We start from the raw sequence: 19381 nt of genomic DNA on the forward strand, positions 1-19381 counted from the left end.
TGCCGAATCGCAAAAAGTGGCCTGGACGTAAGACAGCAAAATCCTCCGGTGGTAAAGTGGTTAAAGATACTTTCAGATTTTGCGGAGCTAAAATCATCACGTGTACTCTAATAATAATACAACATAGATTACATTTTTTTTTTCAAAGTTTTTTGTTTGTTACTTTGGTGACACACTGCGCTATAAAAAAGTATTTTGAAAAAATTAAAAGCTATTTACTGCAAGACTTATACTAGTCTAATGCAGTGCAGATTAAAATGATAACAGAAACATTCCAATGGACATTAAAAGAGAAGTTCACCTCCTGAATGTGTTACACCTATATTTAGGGTGTAACATCGCTAGCAACTCCCCCTCCTAATCCCTCCTTCCCTGTGACAGCAGGTGGGAGTTCTTCTCCCCTGTAGTCGCTGTCACACTTTATAGCTGGCACGGCTGTGTGGGGCTAGGTCTGCACAACCACATTATTCATTCACCAAGATCTTTGAATAAACAAACGACAGGTCCTGTCTGCCACCGTGGCAAACAGCTTGTAGTTCTCAATGGACTGCGAGTGTGCTGATGAAAGCCCTCATAGTCCAGTGATACGTCCTCAAGCTTTCAAACAAAAAGTGAATACAGTAGTATGGCCAAGAAAGTTGGAGGAAATGTCTGCATGACATTGCACAGATGATCCACTGATCATGGGAACAATACTTTGCAGATTCCTGTAGAAAAAAAAACAAAAAAAAAAAAAAAAAACACATTTCTAGCTAGCCTTTAATGTAATGTTCCAAAAGTACCAGAGAACTTACCTTTTCGGCGAATTAACAGCGCAAGTTCTCTTGTGTGGGATTCTCGGCTGGCTTTAATAAACATAACCACCTGATCGTGTGTATGCTCTGAGATGTCACGACCATTGATCAGAACAATCTGATCTCCTTCAATAAGCTTGGGAGCGCACTTGTCTGCCTGATAAAATAACATGAAAAACATAATTCTATATTGTAAGTGTGCCAAGAAATACTACTATGTAACCCATAACAATTAATATGAAACTTTCAGCAGTGGTAGGTAATCAACTTGATGTAATTACTATAGGTTACTGCACATCAAAGCTTTTCCCACTAGGTTAATAATGCTTAACTCAACCCTCCTAATTACTGTTATGCAGTCAGGCTGCATATAGAGTAACAAATATGCCTGGTTTTAAATGTTTTAATCTAAGTGCAGCAGGAAGGATTAAAAAACTCGATATCGGCAGCACTAGGAGAGTCGGTCTGCTACTTTTACACACAAGCAGTCCTACTCTCCGATATGCCCCTCCTCCCCACTCGAACGCTGCGCAAGTTATCAGCTCTGTTCATGGAGTGAGGGGAAGGTTGATTAGGGTAGTATTCACTGAAGCATGTCTGACCATAGGAAGGCTTGTGTTTTAGAACCATGTAAAACGACAACAAACACAAGGGCGCACCGGCCTAGTGCATTATCTCTAAGACAGGTTTATTAAAATAACAGATTAAAAATACTCACAAACGAGTTTCTTGATAAAAAGCACATCAAATAGATATAAAATCCTCAGCAACAAGATCGGGATTGGATCGTCCCCTGAAGCTGTGCAGGCTTACGCATTTCGAGGCAGCGCCTCTTCTTCAGAGCCTGAAGAGCATGTCTAAACACATGCTTTATATATAAACAATGAACAAAGACTCAGTGGATTCAGTACAATTAGGTGGAGTCCCTCCCACTCCAGGGCGTGTGCATGAGGTACCCACCCACAAGCTATCGTCTATCAAGGATAGAGTCATACCCCCAGAGACTAGGGAGGGCACAGTCATAAATAAATATATAAAACTCTGGTAGGAGCTGAGTGGTTTGGCTTATAAAAACCTGTTGTAGTACACAAATAGTTAACACCTATGTATAAAAGATTATTATATGTATATACATACGCATATACATATATGTACATATATATACGCACACATACACACAGAGAAACACCGGTATCGGCTGAGATAGGGTTGCACTTAATTAGAATATAGTGGTGAATGCGACTATTCAGATAACCATTGTTGTTACTACTAATATCGCTAACAAACCCGAAGGTAGGGGCGACAATCCAAAAAACGACAAAGTCCGAGCAAAGAAAGCAAGCAACCTCCAAATGGGACCTCCAAAAAGAGAAGATGGTAGAGGATTGCACCACTCAGAGCGCAGGGAATAGGTGCTGCACCGACAGTACATTTGCTTGTTTGTTTTAGAACCATGGCCTGACTCCAATATGTTCTGTTTTTTTCGTACACTGAGAACATTTTTGTAACTTAACCTCCCCCCGTCCGCGCTACAGCCTATATACGGCTGCAGCGCGGACTCGAATTTTCGGGAGGCCGTTTTTAAACGGCCTCCCAGTGACACGCCCCCAGCGCCCTCCCGCGAGCGCGCTGCGGGGAAAATCTGTGTCGGCCGTGTCCCTTGGACACGGCCGATCACAGATCGTGGTGAATGGCCAATCACAGCGGCCATTCACCACGTGATCTGGCCGTCCAATGAGCGATGATCTCATATGTAAACATATGAGATCATCTCTCATCGCCGGCGCTCCTTCCTCACACAGAGCCTGCAGTGTGAGGAAGGAGGGGGAGCCTCACAGCGCCGGGGACACACAGCAATGTAATCAGGGCACCGATCACCAGTGCCCTGATTACTGCAAGGTAAAAACACACACACAGTGCCCCCCCATCAGTGCCCACAGTGCCCGCCATCAGTGCCCCCCATCAATGCCCACAATCAGTGCCCATAGTGCTGCTAGTCAGTGCCCATCAGTGCCTGCTCATCTAGGCACTGATGAGCACTGACTGGCAGCACTATGGGCACTGAGTGTGGGCACTGATGGTGCTCCCTATCAGTGCCGTTCATCAGTGCCACCCGTCAGTGTCCAGTGCCATCCGCCAGTGCCCATCAGTGCCGCCTCTCAGTGCCCATCAGTGCCGCCTCTCAGTGCCCAGCTGTGCCACCTGTCAGTGCCCAGCAGTGCCACCTCGCAGTGCCGCCTCTCAGTGCCCAGCAGTGCCGCCTCTCAGTGCCCAGCAGTGCCGCCTATCAGTGCCCAGGAGGGGCCTATCAGTGCTCATCAGTGCCGCCTCTCAGTGCCGCCTATCAGTGCTCATCAGTGCCGCCTCTCAGTACCTCCTCATCAGTGCCCATAAGTGCCACCTCATCAGTGCCCATAAGTGCCACCTCATCAGTGCCCATCAGTGCAGCCTATCAGTGCCCATCAGTGCCGCCTCATCAGCGCACATCAGTGAAGGAGAAAAATTTATTTTCAAAATTTACTCGCAGAAAATAAGAAAAACTTTTTTTTTTTTCAAAATTTTTTGTCTTTATTCTTTTTTTTGTAAAAAATAAAAAACCCAGAGATGATTAAATACCACCAAAAGAAAGCTCTATTTGTGTGAAAAAAATTATAAAAATTTCAAATGGGTACAGTGTAGCATGACCGCGCAATTGTCATTCAAAGTGTGACAGCGCTGAAAGCTGAAAATTGGCCTGGATGGGAAGGGTGTTTAAGTGCACAGAAGGCAAGTGGTTAAGAGGGTTCAACTGAGCTTTAGGTAAAAGAAGTGGTATAAAAGACACCAATGCAATTGCGTACAGGTGTAAATATGTGTGTAGCACCCTACAGGTAGGTGCAAGGTAAAGGTATAGTGGGCCTTGTCTGCCTAACAGCAGGGCTGTGATTTATTAGTCAGGGTGTCATGGTTTTCAGGTGTGCCAGCTGAAGGGGGAGTTTTCCCACTGACTCCTGTGAGAGGCTTCTCATAGGGCAGTGGAGGAAACCCAATCAGGGGACACATCCAGGCTAGTAACTACTCCAGAAAGCAGATTGTGCTGCAAAGGATTCTGGGAGTGAGAATAAGTTTGGGGGTGGCGCATGACACAATATCTTTGGCGGGAGCAGAGTCCCAGGAAGGAGAGTGCGGCTGTCTCTCCTCCTGTCTGAGGAAGGTGGATTTCTCAGGGTGTTGCCTGAGTGTCCAGAGAGTGCTGAGTTGAGCTGAGGGGGATCCGGTGTGCTGAGAGCCTGCGGAGAGAGAGAGAGGGGTACAGTCCCAGGAAAGCCTACACAGGTCGTGAGTAATGAGGATTGCCCCTGGGGGTCTGCCTAGAGTCAGAGGGGACCACTCCGGTTGAGGTTCTGGGATCCAGAGTCAGCTAGCTGTAAAAGGGGGTACCAAGGTTGAGGACCCTGAAGTTGCAAAGGGGGTACATAGTCAGTAGACCCTGAAGAGTACAAGGAGTAAAGGGGGCACTTGCAGTCCGGGCCCTTAATTGTACAGAGCGTGCCAGTTACCGTGACAGCTATACAGAGTTCTACAATATACTTCCTCAAGCTGTGTCAAAGTATTCAGTAACTTTCACAGTGCATCAATGTCAGGAGTTCTGCCGTTCTCAGTCTTGGATCTACTGGACTATACTGTAAGTCGGGGATTCAACACTTCTTCTGTTATACAGAGTGTTCTCAGAGTCAGTAAGCGTTGGCTGGCGCCGGCTGGTGTCAAGGAAGGCGTCAAAAAAATCCTCAATGCGAGTATGGTGGGTTCCCTTATCTCAAGGCCACTAATTCAGTCATGGGTTTGTGTACTCCTCCACTGACACCACATGCCCAGCCCACTTACCAGATGTCTCTTGGATAATTGCAGTATAGTAGTATGTAAAACACCACAACGATCCACTCGGTACCAAATAATGGATGCCCCTTGGATATTGTCAATATAGTAGATCACAGTGGTCCACTCAGTATGAGCATAGAACCCAGGAAGGTATGCAGAGAAAAGGAAGGAGGCAGAAAGCTCTCCCCTTTGGGGGGGGGGGGGGGGGGAGTAGCAGACTTCCAAAACAACCACTGTTAGGGACAGCGGACCTGGGATCTACATCTGAGTATCACCCTGTATTTGGAGCAGCCAAAGGGGAGAGCTTTCTGCCTTCTTCCTTTTCCCTGCATACCTTCCTGGGTTCCGTGTTGGTACTGACTGGACCAATGTAATCTACTATATTGGCAATATCCAAGGGGCATCCATTATTTGTTACCGAGTGGATAGTTTTTCCCACAAATAGAGCTTTCTTTTGGTGGTATTTGATCACCTGTGGGATTTTTATTTTTTGCGCTATCAACAAAAAACGAGCAACAATTCTGGAAAAACAAAACAAAAATTTTCAAATTCTGCTATATAACATTCCCAAAAAAAAATAAAAAAATTAAAAATCTAAATTTTTCATCCTTTTAGGCCAATTTATATTCTGCTACATATTTTTGGTAAAAAAAAAAAATTGCAATAAGCGTATTTTGATTGGTTTGCGAAAAAGTTACGCGTCGACAAACTAGGGGAAGATTTACGTCATTTTTATTTATTTTTTTTTTTTACTAGTAATTGCGGCGATCTGCGACTTTTTGCGGAACTGCGACATTGCGGCGGACAGATCGGACATTTTTGACACTTTTTGGGGGGACCAGTGACATTACTACTGTAGAGTAATCAGTGCTAAAAATATGCATTGTTACTGTAATAATGAGATTGGCAGGGAAGGGGTTAACCTAGGAGTGATCAAAGGGTTAAGTGTGAGCCTAGGGGACTGTTTACTAACTGTATGGGGGATGGGCTTGTGAAATGACCATAGAGACCTGTGATCCTATATAGGAGGATCACAGGCGCTCTGTGATCATTTCAGAGAGAAGAACTGTCAGCTGTGTTTACAACAGCTGACCTTCCTTCTCTCTCAGCGGGGAGCGATCGTGGGTGCCCGGCTGCAATCGCGGCCACAGGCCCCCTGGATCAGCATCCCCGCTGCATCCCAGCACCAAGCACTCGACCGACGTAGGGCTACGTCAATTGGCGCATTAGTGCATGTCCCCCATGACAGTGTCTCAATGTTATGTTCCTTTTTTGGCAATGATCTCTTAATTAAACCTAACAATAGCCAGAATTTGCTAACAGGATTAGCTTAACCATCAGTGAAATTAATCCAGACAGATTGACAAATCCCTATCCATAAATATTCCAACATCCCTGTGCTCCAGTTCAGACTCAGTACAGTGTCCAGCCGTGGCATATTTCAGCCTGTCATAGACTTTGAATATCTGCAGGTAGTGGGGCTGAATGCCGCCATTGTGCCCCCCTGAAGCACACAAATTCTGGAATTGGACGAACAGAGACCAGGCCCCAATGTGCATGCAGCTTAAAGGTAAATAATGGCTCGTTTCCACTGAGCGGTACGGTACGGTACGGTAAGGTACGCAATTTTTGCCGTTTCCATTGTGAATGGTACCCTAATTCCGAACCGTACCACTTTTTTGGGACCCTTTAGTTGGGGAACCAAGCACATTAGTACCGTACCAACAGGGTGGAGCTACACTCTGCAGAACTTTGATTGGTTGACAGAGAATCGTCGATCACAGCTTTCCTGCTACACCACGCCTATCATGAAAGTGTACTATTGGCAGTGGAAACGCAAGGTGTACCGTTCTGAACCGTACCGTACTGAACCGAACTGTACCGTACCACTCAGTGGAAACGAGGCAAAAATTACCAGTTTAAGAAGCATTAGAAGTTACTACAAAGAATCATTTTATGAAGCATTTATCATTCTATGCTTCTGAGTGTAGCAGCCTCCCCAGCACTCCCTAATATTTACCTGAGCCTGATCTCTATCCAGCGATATCCACAAGTCCCTTGGCCGTCCGGGACTCTTCCTCTTGATTGGCTGAGACACTGCCATGGCTGTCAATCAAAGTCAGTTAGCCAATTAAGAGAGAGTAGGGATGGGGCCAAACCGCATCTTCATGTCTGAATGGACAAACAAAGCTGCAGCTCGGCCCGGGTGTCTCTATAGCAAGTTGCTTGCTGTGGGGGCACTCGACAGGAGGGAGGAGCCAGGAGCAGCAATGAAGAACCCGAGAAAAGGAGGAGACCTTACAATCACTTTAAGTTCCTTTTGTAATAAGTCAACAGTCTTGCATATCCTATCCTAGGTAGTTGTACGCAAGTTATAAAATAGAGATATACCCATGCTTTCAGGATTTACCTGTAGTGATGATTTAGCATACCAATAAAAACCAAAGATGGTGCATTAATGCACGTTAACCTTTTGACAAGGCAGAGCACCACAACACACAACCACTATTCACATCTGTGCAATGTAATATGTGTTTTGCTTTACTGTGTATGTTTGTTGGAATACCTTTCAAAATGAATAGCAGAGCACAGCAATGCAGGTGTATCCATCATGTTCTGTTCATAGTAACAGTGTACACAAAAAAATACTGTAAATGCAGTAGTAAAATCTATGCCTTTTAAAGAAGGTTCACATAGTCCCTACAAAGAAGTATATACACTTACTGGTGATCCTGGGGTAATTCTGGAAACCACAAGCTGCATTTTCTGGTCAACACCACCCTGGAAAAGTTTAAAACAAAGAGGTGGGGAAAAATCAACATTAAATGATTACTCACTCCTTATCTCCATACTGTTTTGTCATTTGTTTTACACCACTAAAGGGATTTTGTTTTGTCATTTTTACCATGAAATCCTTTTCTATAAGAGTTAATTGGGGGATACCACAACTTACTTCCTGTTTTGTTTTTTTTACAGCAGTTCCCTTGTTGCCCTATCTGCCACAGCTCTCCTGCCAGATCCTCCTTCACTACTTGGCTCGGCAAGCCCCATCTCCACTGTTTACTTACTCCTGTCTGCTCTCTGCTGCTGTAATAAAACATGAATCTCACACCTCATAGATGGCATAGCAACTTCCATCTATGTAGGTGCGAAATCTCACATGAGATTGACACTTATGGCCCTGCAACTTTCTGGCAAGTGTGATATCTCAGGGGGCTGCAGAAGGATAAGGGCTACGTCAGCTGGGTGAGTATTAAAGAAACAAAATCCTGCCAACAAAAAAAAAAGGTATTAAAAACAAAAAAGAGAAAAGGAAAAGAAAAAACAGACTAAGCAATTATGTGAGAGGGAGGTGAAAGGGGTGAAAAGCAGAGATACAGTTGCAAATTCACTCTGAAGCTGGCCATACATGGACTGAAATTTGGCCAGTTCAGCAGGGACCTGATACATTTTAATCCATAGATGGCAACTGTGGTTAATGGTTCTCTTCAACCATCCTGTTGGAAAATTTCCATATGATCAGCGCTGCAGGCTATCTGTGTATTCTGACAGCGGGGAAGTCACCCTGCTGTCAGAATATAAAGACACAGCGGGGAGGATTCCCCCATCCATTTTGAGTGTGTGTGTGGAGGGAAACGGGTCAGTTTTTTCATTCAACCACCTGGTTGAATGAAACAAAACAGACTCATCTATAGCCAGCTTAAGAACTAGAGAAAAACTATAGTCAAAACTTATTTTTCCATTTTGGATAGAGCAAGGGAGGGTTATAACCCGTCAGAATTTTTTTTCACAATCTGTGTCCCATTGGGGAGATTTCCCTTCACTTCCTGTCCTATAGCCAAACAGTAATCCCTGCCAATTAGGGGAATTATTTGGGGACCCCCAGGTCATCAGAACTTTTGTCCCCATTGCAAGATTTCCCCTCTATTACTTTTTTGGGGACAACCCAAAATTTGGGAATTTCTTTTACTTTCAATGATAATGGTAAACAGGACAAATAGAGAGGGTGAATCTCCCTAACAAGGGCACAGACAGCAATAAAAACCAACAAGGGGTCTAATCCCTCTGCACTCTATCCAAAACTAAAAGAAAAAGGTTTTGCCTTTAGTTATAACTTAAGCTGGAATGTTTTGCTCTATTAAGCGGAAGATATAGGATATGTCCCACACTGTTGCCTGCCCTCTAGTGCCTTGATGGTTATTTTTGTATTCCATGTTGGTTGCACTGTCTGACAGGACTTATATTGGATGACTGTTGAGAAGGGAGGTCAAATGAAACATAGAGTGATCGTACGGGTCTCTAATATGTTGATTGGTAGGAACAATTCCTCTGGTTTCCAGAGATTATGAACAGAAAGAGGATCTAGCACTCCTCCCAAGTCCAAAAGACTTGCATACATAGTGTGAATTTTCCACTGTTGAAGGTGGAAAGTCTGATCCTAAGACACCAGTAGGAAGTAAAGCCACCAAAGATAGAAAGACTGGTTTAATGAGAAAGGCAATTCTGCTGTCCAGGTAAAACATGGACCACTAAGAGAGGCACTCTGGAAGGGCCTGATATGGAATAAGGCATTGAAAATCACCTTTAAGGAGACCTAGCCTATGTATGTAGTGACAAACAGATTACACTGTATAAAGCAAAAGGCTATGCTGCTGCCTGTAACACAGTTAGCTTGTGGGGAAGCAACACTTTGCCTAGCTGACGTGCAGATGAAGGCCTTGTTCACATGGCCCTTAAAGAGGTGTCTAAAACAAGCATTTGTTGTAGCCTTGTTTTAAAGCTGCCCTTCTGCCTGCCAACACATTAGGTAATTGAAACAAAGGTAGGCGGACAGAACAGAATACACAAGTGCAACATCATCGCCTTGGGCATGCTGCGTTCTCTAGGGTTTCCGCAATCTGCTGCTTCCAGTTAATTTATTGCAATATTTAAAAAAAATAGCAAAAATAAAAATACCAGTTATCACTCAAAAAAGAACAGTGTTATAGCTGTTAGCAATAAAAGTGTAAAACACTACCACTTCATCATATAATATAATAATATACAAAATTCCAGCACTGCAATTTTGTATAATTTAAAAAAAAAAATGTGCACTCATCGCCTCAAAAATGCACCTATAGCATTTTCTTGCGTATTATGTGTGGTTTTTGAAATGTTAACATCCTTAATTTCCCCTTGTGAAAAAAACCTGAAAACCAGAAGCATTCACAATGTATCTCCAGGTTTGGGAGTCCAGTGTGACAATTACACAGCAGAGTAGTATATATTGTTTTTCAAACAACACCTTTCTTTGGGTGAAATACTGTAATATAAGGCATATTGTGTTCCCAAAGGAATAAAAAAAGCAATGAAAAGTGAGATAAATTTCTACAACTAAAATTACCTTCAAGTTAAATCCAAATTTGCCTTCCTCATCTGGTGCGATACGGACCAAGAGTAAATCGCCATTGGCAAACTCATTCTATTATTTGAAAAAAAAAAAGATCCAAGTTAATTGCTTTGTCAATAAAATTAAAAATAAACTGTATTTGGTGGCAATTAAAGAGGAACTGCAGTCTGCTCACATAATTTGTAATAAAAACATTGTTGCCATTCTACAGGCTTCCCTCCAACCACTTTACATATTATATATATATATATATATATATATATACACAGTGCCTTGCGAAAGTATTCGGCCCCCTTGAACTTTGCGACCTTTTGCCACATTTCAGGCTTCAAACATAAAGATATAAAACTGTAATTTTTTGTGAAGAATCAACAACAAGTGAGACACAATCATGAAGTGGAATGAAATTTATTGGATATTTCAAACTATGTTAACAAATAAAAGACTGAAAAATTGGGCGTGCAAAATTATTCACCCCCTTTACTTTCAGTGCAGCAAACTCTCTCCAGAAGTTCAGTGAGGATCTCTGAATGATCCAATGTTGACCTAAATGACTAATGATGATAAATAGAATCCACTTGAGTGTAATCAAGTCTCCGTATAAATACACCTGCACAGTGATAGTCTCGGAGGTCTGTTTAAAGCTCAGAGAGCATCACGAAGAACAAGGAACACACAGGCAGGTCCGAGATACTGTTGTGGAGAAGTTTAAAGCCGGATTTGGAAACAAAAAGATTTCCCAAGCTTTATACATCCCAAGGAGCACTGTGCAAGCGATAATATTGAAATGGAAGGAGTATCAGACCACTGCAAACCTACGAAGACCTGGCCGTCCCTCTAAACTTTCAGCTCATACAAGGAGAAGACTGATCAGAGATGCAGCCAAGAGGCCCATGATCACTCTGAATGAACTGCAGAGATCTACAGCTGAGGTGGGAGACTCTGTCCATAGGACAACAATCAGTCGTATACTGCACAAATCTGGCCTTTATGGAAGATTGGCAAGAGGAAAGCCATTTCTTAAAGATATCCATAAAAAGTGTTGTTTAAAGTTTGCCACAAGCCACCTGGGAGACACACCAAACATGTGGAAGAAGGTGCTCTGGTCAGATGAAACCAAAATCAAACTTTTTGGCAACAATGCAAAAGTTATGTTTGGCGTAAAAGTAACACAGCTCATCACCCTGAACACACCATCCCCACTGTCAAACATGGTGGGCGCAGCATCATGGTTTGGGCCTGCTTTTCTTCAGCAGGGACAGGGAAGATGGTTAAAATTGATGGGAAGATGGATGGAGCCAAATACAGGACCATTCTGGAAGAAAACCTGATGGAGTCTGCAAAAGACCTAAGACTGGGACGGAGATTTGTCTTCCAACAAGACTATGATCCAAAACATAAAGCAAAATCTACAATGAAATGGTTCACAAATAAACATATCCAGGTGTTAGAATGGCCAAGTCAAAGTTCAGACCTGAATCCAATCAAGAATCTGTGGAAAGAACTGAAAACTGCTGTTCACAAACGCTCTCCATCCAACCTTACTGAGCTCGAGCTGTTTTGCAAGGAGGAATGGGCAAAAATGTCAGTCTCTCGATGTGCAAAACTGATAGAGACATACCCCAAGCGACTTACAGCTGTAATCGCAGCAAAAGGTGGCACTACAAAGTATTAACTTAAGGAGGCTGAATAATTTTGCACGCCCAATTTTTCAGTTTTTTATTTGTTAAAAAAGTTTGAAATATCCAATAAATTTCATTCCACTTCATGATTGTGTCCCACTTGTTGTTGATTCTTCACAAAAAATTACAGTTTTATATCTTTATGTTTGAAGCCTGAAATATGGCAAAAGGTTGAAAAGTTAAAGGGGGCCGAATACTTTCGCAAGGCACTGTATATATATATATATATATATATACTGTGAGTCTGTACTTGTCAAATATGCTTCAGAAATCTCCCTTCACTAAGTCTGAAGCTGCTGCCTGTTCCACACTCACACCATTGCTTGCCTGCACATTTCTTAAAGAATACTCATGGATCTCTGCAGTCTCCTGTTATCTCTGCCCTCATCCAGCCCCCCTAACTAACTTTTTCTTTGACACTACCCCAGTACACACCTTATCACAGTAGTACTGACTGGAATCATCTGTTGAACTTCCTTTCTTGACAACATCATAGGTTTCTAGAAACTTCTTATCCACACCTTCTAGTGGATGAGATGATGAAGAATGATTTGACAGTTCACTGGGAGAGCTAGGATATAAACCTTGCTGGTGCAGACTGTTTTCCTTTGGACTGTGTTCTGCTATGGTCCTTAAATACATATACAGAATATTTCAAAATCAAAAAAATAAAACAGAACAGATTCTCTTACAAACACTTTCTAGCATGCCAAACTTAAAAACTACAAATACTAGTACAAACTTAAAAATACAATAAAAAAAAAAAGTCCTTATTTAGAGAATAACTACAGTCTTCCCATTTTGAAAATGTTAGGTGCTGTTAGTCTGATCAAATCATTTAAAAAATCCCTTCTTGAAGAAATTATGCAGATCAACAGTGCCTGCAGCTCATTGTACAATTGTAGAAAGTATGCAGATCAAGAGTTCTGAATTCACTGCTGTTTTAATTGTGCTTGTTTCAGGCTAGTAAGCTCCTTTAATGGCAATATCTTCTACCCATCTTGACTAGCCAGCCTGGAATTGTACACGGAGCTGCACATGCCCGCAGCTCCGTGTACAATTAAAGAAAGTATGCAGATGAGTGATTCTAAATTCAACACTACATTTTAAAAAGTATGTGCTTGTTCCAAGTTAGTAACTTGATTTAAAATGCAACAGTGATTCAATATCTGCAAACTCCCTTGCTGGCATAACATCTTCTACCCAGCTTCTTACGGATTTAGGCATCTTTGGTCATGTTGACTGGCCAGCCTGGAAATGTACACTGAGCTGCGCAGGCCTGAAAATCTATGAAGCTTGGGATATTTAGGCAACTAGCATTTTTTTTTTTTTTTTTTAGGAGGTGGTCACCAATGGCCTCCCTATTTCTTCTCAGTAAGGGGTTCCTTTATCCGTTACCATAATATTATAGCTTTAAAAAAGGACAATGGTACTGGGGAGGACACTTACTTTGGAGAGTCTTGATCAGATGACCTAAATGAGAAACAAAAATTGGGTTTAAAGATTTAATTTGATAATAAGATGAGCTTCAGTTGATAAAAACATCTTAAGTATGTGTTAAATACATTTATTCTGTTGTAATTTAGAAATATATTTTACCAATCTACAATACAATTCTTGCGTTATATGCCCTACTTATACTGTATATCAAAGCTGCAAACATCTTTCATATGAACTGTTCAACAATCTTCTACCCTTGCAGTCATTGTAATAGTGCTCACTACTCTGATCACTAAAAAAAGGTGAATAAATCAATTTAATTTAAAATATATGCTCCTGGAAGATTTACCTGTAATTACTGATTGGTTAACGTCACCTTCACTGCTTTAAAAATATTCTCCTAACAATTTTTAATACATACGTAAAACAAATGGATAAGGGAACTGTATTAATATTTGGCTGTCGTTCCCATTACATGTATGAGGTTTATCTTATTTTTTTAAAGCAAATTAGGTCCGAGTCTCACAATGATCTCATTCATTTCTTTTAAAGTATTTAAGTATTTTCTGACTGAAATTTTGCTTCATCTCTTTGCAATAAGATTGCTCAATGCCTCTTCAAGTGGATTTGTTGCGTAACAGAACATTATGTACATTATGACCTGTGCAGGCACACAGTGAATAACAATCAACATGTGTGTTGATGCCCAGGAATAATAGCCCCGGGAAGACTTGTGTCCCAGGTGATTAATTTTTCAGAATGTTCAGGACTCACTGAACTTAGAGACAAAAATCAGAAGTCCACCGGAGTGTGACAAGCAAATAAAAAAGTGAACTACTGTATGGCTATCACATTAAAGCAGAGTTAGTGTGTAAAAAAAAAAAAAAAAATTAAAGTCAGCAGGTAAAAATACTGTAGATGCGGACTTTTAATATGAAGGCACTTACCTGTACAGGGATCCTGCGATGTCGGCACCTCTAGCCGAGTCAGTAATAGGCTTTGGGTGCAGGCGCCGCCATCTGTAGTAAAGGGAAGCCGGAAGTGAAGCTTTCTGAATGGTCCTGCACCTTCTGGGTGTGTGTCCCAGAAGGCAGAAGGGGGAAAGGGGGAGGGGCTGGAAATGTTGTAGATTGCCGATATTACCCAGAAGTGGTACCTGTCACCTCCCCCCAATTAGTGCCAAATGTGGCAGTGGAGGGGGGGAGAATGCGAACAAGCAGAGCTTCCCCTTTTGGGTGGAGCTCCGCTTTAAGCACTTCATGCACCTTTGACAGTTTCCAGAAATCTGCTATCGGCTTACTGTGGCTTTTCCAAAAGAAATGGCAATAAAAAAAAAAATATTTGTAGATATCTATATAATCTTATCCATGGTAGGGATCTTAACCATGGTAAATCAGAAAATGGAAGCAGTTATACTACCAAATCATTTCAGATCTTTAACCAAGTCAATCAGTCAGGAAAACCAGTGCTTCTTTTGATTTAGCTGGAGTGATACCAGTAGATTGCTGTTGTTAAAATAAACTGAAATGTAAGCTACATAAAATTCAAGCCACGCAACATAATAAAATTGATACCTAACCTGGAAAGCTTGTTATGATTTCCACAGTAGCTAGCAATTAAACATGCTATCCTTAGCTATGTCAGTTGTTTTCCAAAAGGAATTGTTCTTTATCTACAACTAAAATGATGAGTTATCCTGTTGCTGCAGGTGAAATCTGCTTCCTCTGTTAGGGTAACCCTTTCGCTGCCAGGACTTGCACTCCACTCTTAAACTCAGGTGGCCAGACCATTTTTGCAGTTTTTCCATTCCTTTTTAATTTTTAATTTACAGCTTTCAGAGTTTGTAAAAGACCCCCACACCATATATTTTCTGAAAGCACATGACCAGTAAAATAAAAGGAAGGTTCTTAAGGCTCCATGATATGACATGCTGTAGGTGTGTGTCAAAAAACGGTCAGAATTCCTTATGTTCATACTTTTCTTGGGTTAGTGACAACGCATTTGAGCCAAAGCTCCAACGTGACAGTCATAGAGCTAGCATTCTTAAAAGGATAGTTCTGCAATGGTACAAAAGTGACCCTGTGATCTTATCTACACATAGAGGGCTATATCCAAAAATACTAGCCACTAGAGGGCATAAGAATGTTCATAGTAAAGTCCAAAGCAGTCCATCTGTTTTATAAAAGTCTATAAATAAGTAGTTTAATATCATGTAGAGTTAAATATTCATCCACAAAACACCACAGCAGCAGCTCATCTTCAGGTACTTTGGGAAAATCCAGCTAGCAGCAGAATATAAGACACGGAGAGTGCAGGAAGGGTGTTAATGCAATTAACTCTTTAATGATAGAAAGTAGCAAATATTCACTCACATGTAAACTAGGAAAGATGTGTGCAGTGCCACCTCAAATCATTGTCAGACTGTATTGAGAAGGAAAACCAAAGTGTAAAACCAGTGTTGCACTTGAGAAAGGAGCTAGGTGTTCTGAAACGCATTGCCATGGCCCTTGACCGCCACTTAGCTTGACATCAGTCCTAAGATTGATTGCTGTTATCCACTCTACTGTATAACTTTTTGGCATCAACCAGGCTCCTGTAGTGCACGCTGGCTTTGCACTTTGGTTTGCCTTCCCATAACAGACGTTTTGAGGCGGCACTACACACACATTTCCTAGTTTACATGATATTTTCTCCTTTCTATCATAAAAGAGTTTACTGCATTAACACTCTTCCTGCTTTCTCTGTCTAACAAATGTCCATATCTGGAATGTGAAGTCTGCCTAGATACAATAACATCATCCATCTTTTCTTGAATTGCTAGATTTTTTTAAAATGATACAGTATGCTGCCTGACGGCACAGCTTATTCTGCTCAGGATTTATAGGTCCATTTAAATGTGACTCTGTAGTAAGCAGCTTAGCAGACTGCAGAATGTAACAACTTTTGCCAGTATCAGTGACATACAATCTGACTTGCTTTAACAGAGTTGAAAGAGGTTTCCCTCGAGCATTGTATCTGTGTTGTCACTATAGCTAAATTAATTTTCCAGTGTTGGCACTGTTTCTATAAAAACATCATACCAAGACAGAACATTTAAATGAGGTGACAAATCTACAGTACATTTACACTATGCCAGAGCTCCTTCTAGAGTTTAATGTGTGCTTTACAATACAGAGACAAACAGAATAAGGCTCCTGTTTAGTTAAATATATATGGATAATAATCTGGATTACCATTTTATGATAAAATTACCATCGTAAATGTGAAACACAGTCCTAAATTATAAGGCACCATGTGCACATCTCTCTGTCAATACCGTTTGATACCTGTCCATAATAATTTAATAGCACCATAACTAGTAAATTCAACCTGGCATATTGCCACCATTATCTATGATGAAAAATGCCCATCTGCACCCTTCAACCCCCTCTGTCATATGGAATCTATCCTACCAGCAGCCTTTTCTCCTAGCTTTTTTGTCCCAATTCAACCTTTTCAATTTTTATTTGCACTTACTGCCAGAATAGAATTACTGTACATTTTAAACTTAGTGGTCTGCTACTAAGCCTGGGACTCAGCTCCAAACACTGACATAAAAGGGTGAGGGTCTTTCCTTAGTAGAGGTTTCTTTATCCTAATCCTCCAAAATATCATCTCTGCTCACTGTTTCTTCACAAACCCTATTTCACTTCCTTCTTTAAGCTGGTAAATCTGCCCACAAAATCTTTGTCTATTGGAGACAAATTTGGTGGCTTAAATTATCATTTCCGATTCAGTCTGTACCCTTGATTATGTCTTCTATTTGGGTGTCAAGTTCTTTCTTGAGAATACCATGTTGACATCATCTTCATTTTGGATATTTCATTGCCTGAGACAGTCCTGCTTTAGGACCAACAGCCATCTGACTGAATGTTTTTGCAATCATAAACTTAGAAAAACTGTATTTAATATAGATGTTTTGATAATGATCTGTACAAATTCTTTACACACAGGTGTGTTGTATTATAACTTTAAGTCTCAGTTCACACTTCGGGTGACTTTCAGTGCAACTTTCGAGTCCGAATTTGATACGACTTTGATGTGACTTTTTACATTCTGTGGTATTGAAGTCGTATCAAAGTCAGACCAAAAGTAGTGCAGGAACCTTTTCTAAAGTTGGACAGACTTGCATAATATCAGTTAAGACAGCTCTCATAGGGAAATATTTAATTTCTCATGTCATCCGACAAATCAGATCCTATGTTGCTCCAGTGTGAACCAAGTCTAAAAGAGAAAAATGTTGTCCTAAATTGAAAATCGAGTGTAAAATCAATCACAGTTGTATTTTTTCCCACTATCATATATACTCCATTATGTACTAATTAAAATTGAATAGATAAAGCAGAAGTTATTTCTATCTTCCAATAAATTAAAGTTCTATCTGTCCAAAAAATAAAGATGTATAATATGTTGGCATAGACCTCAAAGGGCAAAAAGTTAACTATTGCAAAATAGACCCATCTTTAAACAGGAAAACCAAGTGTTAATAGAAAACCAAAATTATTCTGCAAACCTAGTGTCATAATAAAACCCTGTAATAATCATAGATTTGTATGACAAAGATCACATTCTTCACATGCCTGCTTTGTGGACTGCGGTTCTGAAAGAACTCTGAGTCACTGTCTTTTGAAGTTGGCGAGCCTTTGTATGTGTAAAATACATCTTCTGTTTCCGTTACATAGGTCATTTCATTGATAAGGTTGTCAGCTGAAGAATGGTGCGGCTTCCTAATGACATGGCGCATCCTAGGGCTCCGCCTGTAAAAAGTATTTAAAGAAAACCATTACATGTAATGTTGTTTACCATCAGCTGCTTTACCTTATCATGCATGAAAAATTGTGGTTTTGCATTTAATGACACTTTGAAGTGATACCTTTTTTATGACCCACCCGAGTAGCCCAGGTCCCATGGTCACTTGCCATTTGGCCTTAGTGCATGGGGCTTTGGTATTTAGCAGGGGGCACAGGTACCCTGTTTTATCAAACTCTTTAAGTAGCTGACAGTTGATGGATGGGGCAACCAGCAATACAAACATTTAGGACAGTATGCAGGCAGGTACACATGCCCGGAATGCAAAAAGTTTGTGTTTCAGGTATTTGTGACCTCTGCCAGCAGCTAAAAGCTGGAGCCCTATAAACCAGAGCTACATGCCCAGAAAACATTAGGTCTTCATGGGCAATCTTTTAAAGCTATACAGGTCATTTACCAAGCCTAACAGAGGCAGTGCACACATGGTCAAGCATTTAACATATCCTTTAAAGGAAAAACTCTCTACACAAAAAAATAAATAAATCTGTGAACAGTCATATGCACACATTTCTCACCAAGTAAACCCTGTATTTTGCCTGATAAACAAACCAAGTCACAAAACTGGAATGGATTTAGGCTACCACTCTTCAGGCCTGTCTCCATTGGCTTTTGTTTCCTTCAAACACGCTTTGACATTTCTATACAAGTCTATAGGCATTCCCTCATGCTTGAAGCAGGTCAAAACTGGTCAAGTAGAGGTCAACTGCAGGTCAAGTGAACCTGTTAGTGCAATTCCAGTCAAAACCTAACGAGCTTAAATCTACTCCCACCCCCATTATAAGCTTATTCTTTAGACTCTGTAAAAGGAAAGAAAATATACTTTCCTATTTTAAAGTCGCTCCAGTCTCGTCAGAAGATCTCTCCAGCAACAGCTTCAGTGTGGAGGAGAAAGACAAGACAACGGCTGCAGAGACTGGGCGACGATGTCACTCACAAGCTTACTATTGGGCAGTAGTTGTTGGCTGTCCCTCCTCTACACTGAAGCCAGCATTGGGACCCGATCATGTTAATGTACCTGAGCGACTTCAGAAAAGGTATAAAGCATAGGCATCTTCCTTTTTCCAGGTTTGACAGAACAGGCTTAGAATGGAGGTGAGAGCAGGTTTAGACTTAGTTAAGTTTTAACTGGAATAACACTTTAATGCATTCTGCTTTGATTGTGCTTGGTGAATAAAAGCTCAGAAACTGGAAGTAATAGAAAGCTTGCTGACTTCAGCTTCATTTATCAAAGAAATGATCAGCAAATGGATGTTCAGATGGCTGTGCACCAAGGAGGATCAAATCACTACCACTTGAGAGCTGAGAGTCAGCTGTTGAAATGTAAACAGACTACAGGAACTGCAGGAACGTATGGTCCCTGTTTAAATTAG

At 41.2% G+C, this 19381-nt stretch overlaps 1 protein-coding gene across 1 annotated transcript in view; it reads right to left on the reverse strand.

Annotated features, from left to right (window-relative positions):
* The window catches only part of PTPN3 (protein tyrosine phosphatase non-receptor type 3), a 346819-nt gene that overhangs the window by 64012 nt on the left and 263426 nt on the right, over window positions 1-19381 (reverse strand). The window contains exons 14-18 of the mRNA XM_082257741.1: window positions 17770-17959; window positions 12159-12365; window positions 10036-10113; window positions 7377-7433; window positions 795-951 (exon numbers count right to left, since the gene is read on the reverse strand). Coding sequence (XP_082113867.1) covers window positions 795-951; window positions 7377-7433; window positions 10036-10113; window positions 12159-12365; window positions 17770-17959 — 689 coding nt within the window. The remainder of the gene's footprint in view (window positions 1-794; window positions 952-7376; window positions 7434-10035; window positions 10114-12158; window positions 12366-17769; window positions 17960-19381) is intronic.

The sequence above is a fragment of the Pelophylax lessonae genome (assembly GCF_965119305.1).
Source record: "Pelophylax lessonae genome assembly, chromosome: 5".
Classification (NCBI taxonomy): domain Eukaryota; kingdom Metazoa; phylum Chordata; class Amphibia; order Anura; family Ranidae; genus Pelophylax; species Pelophylax lessonae.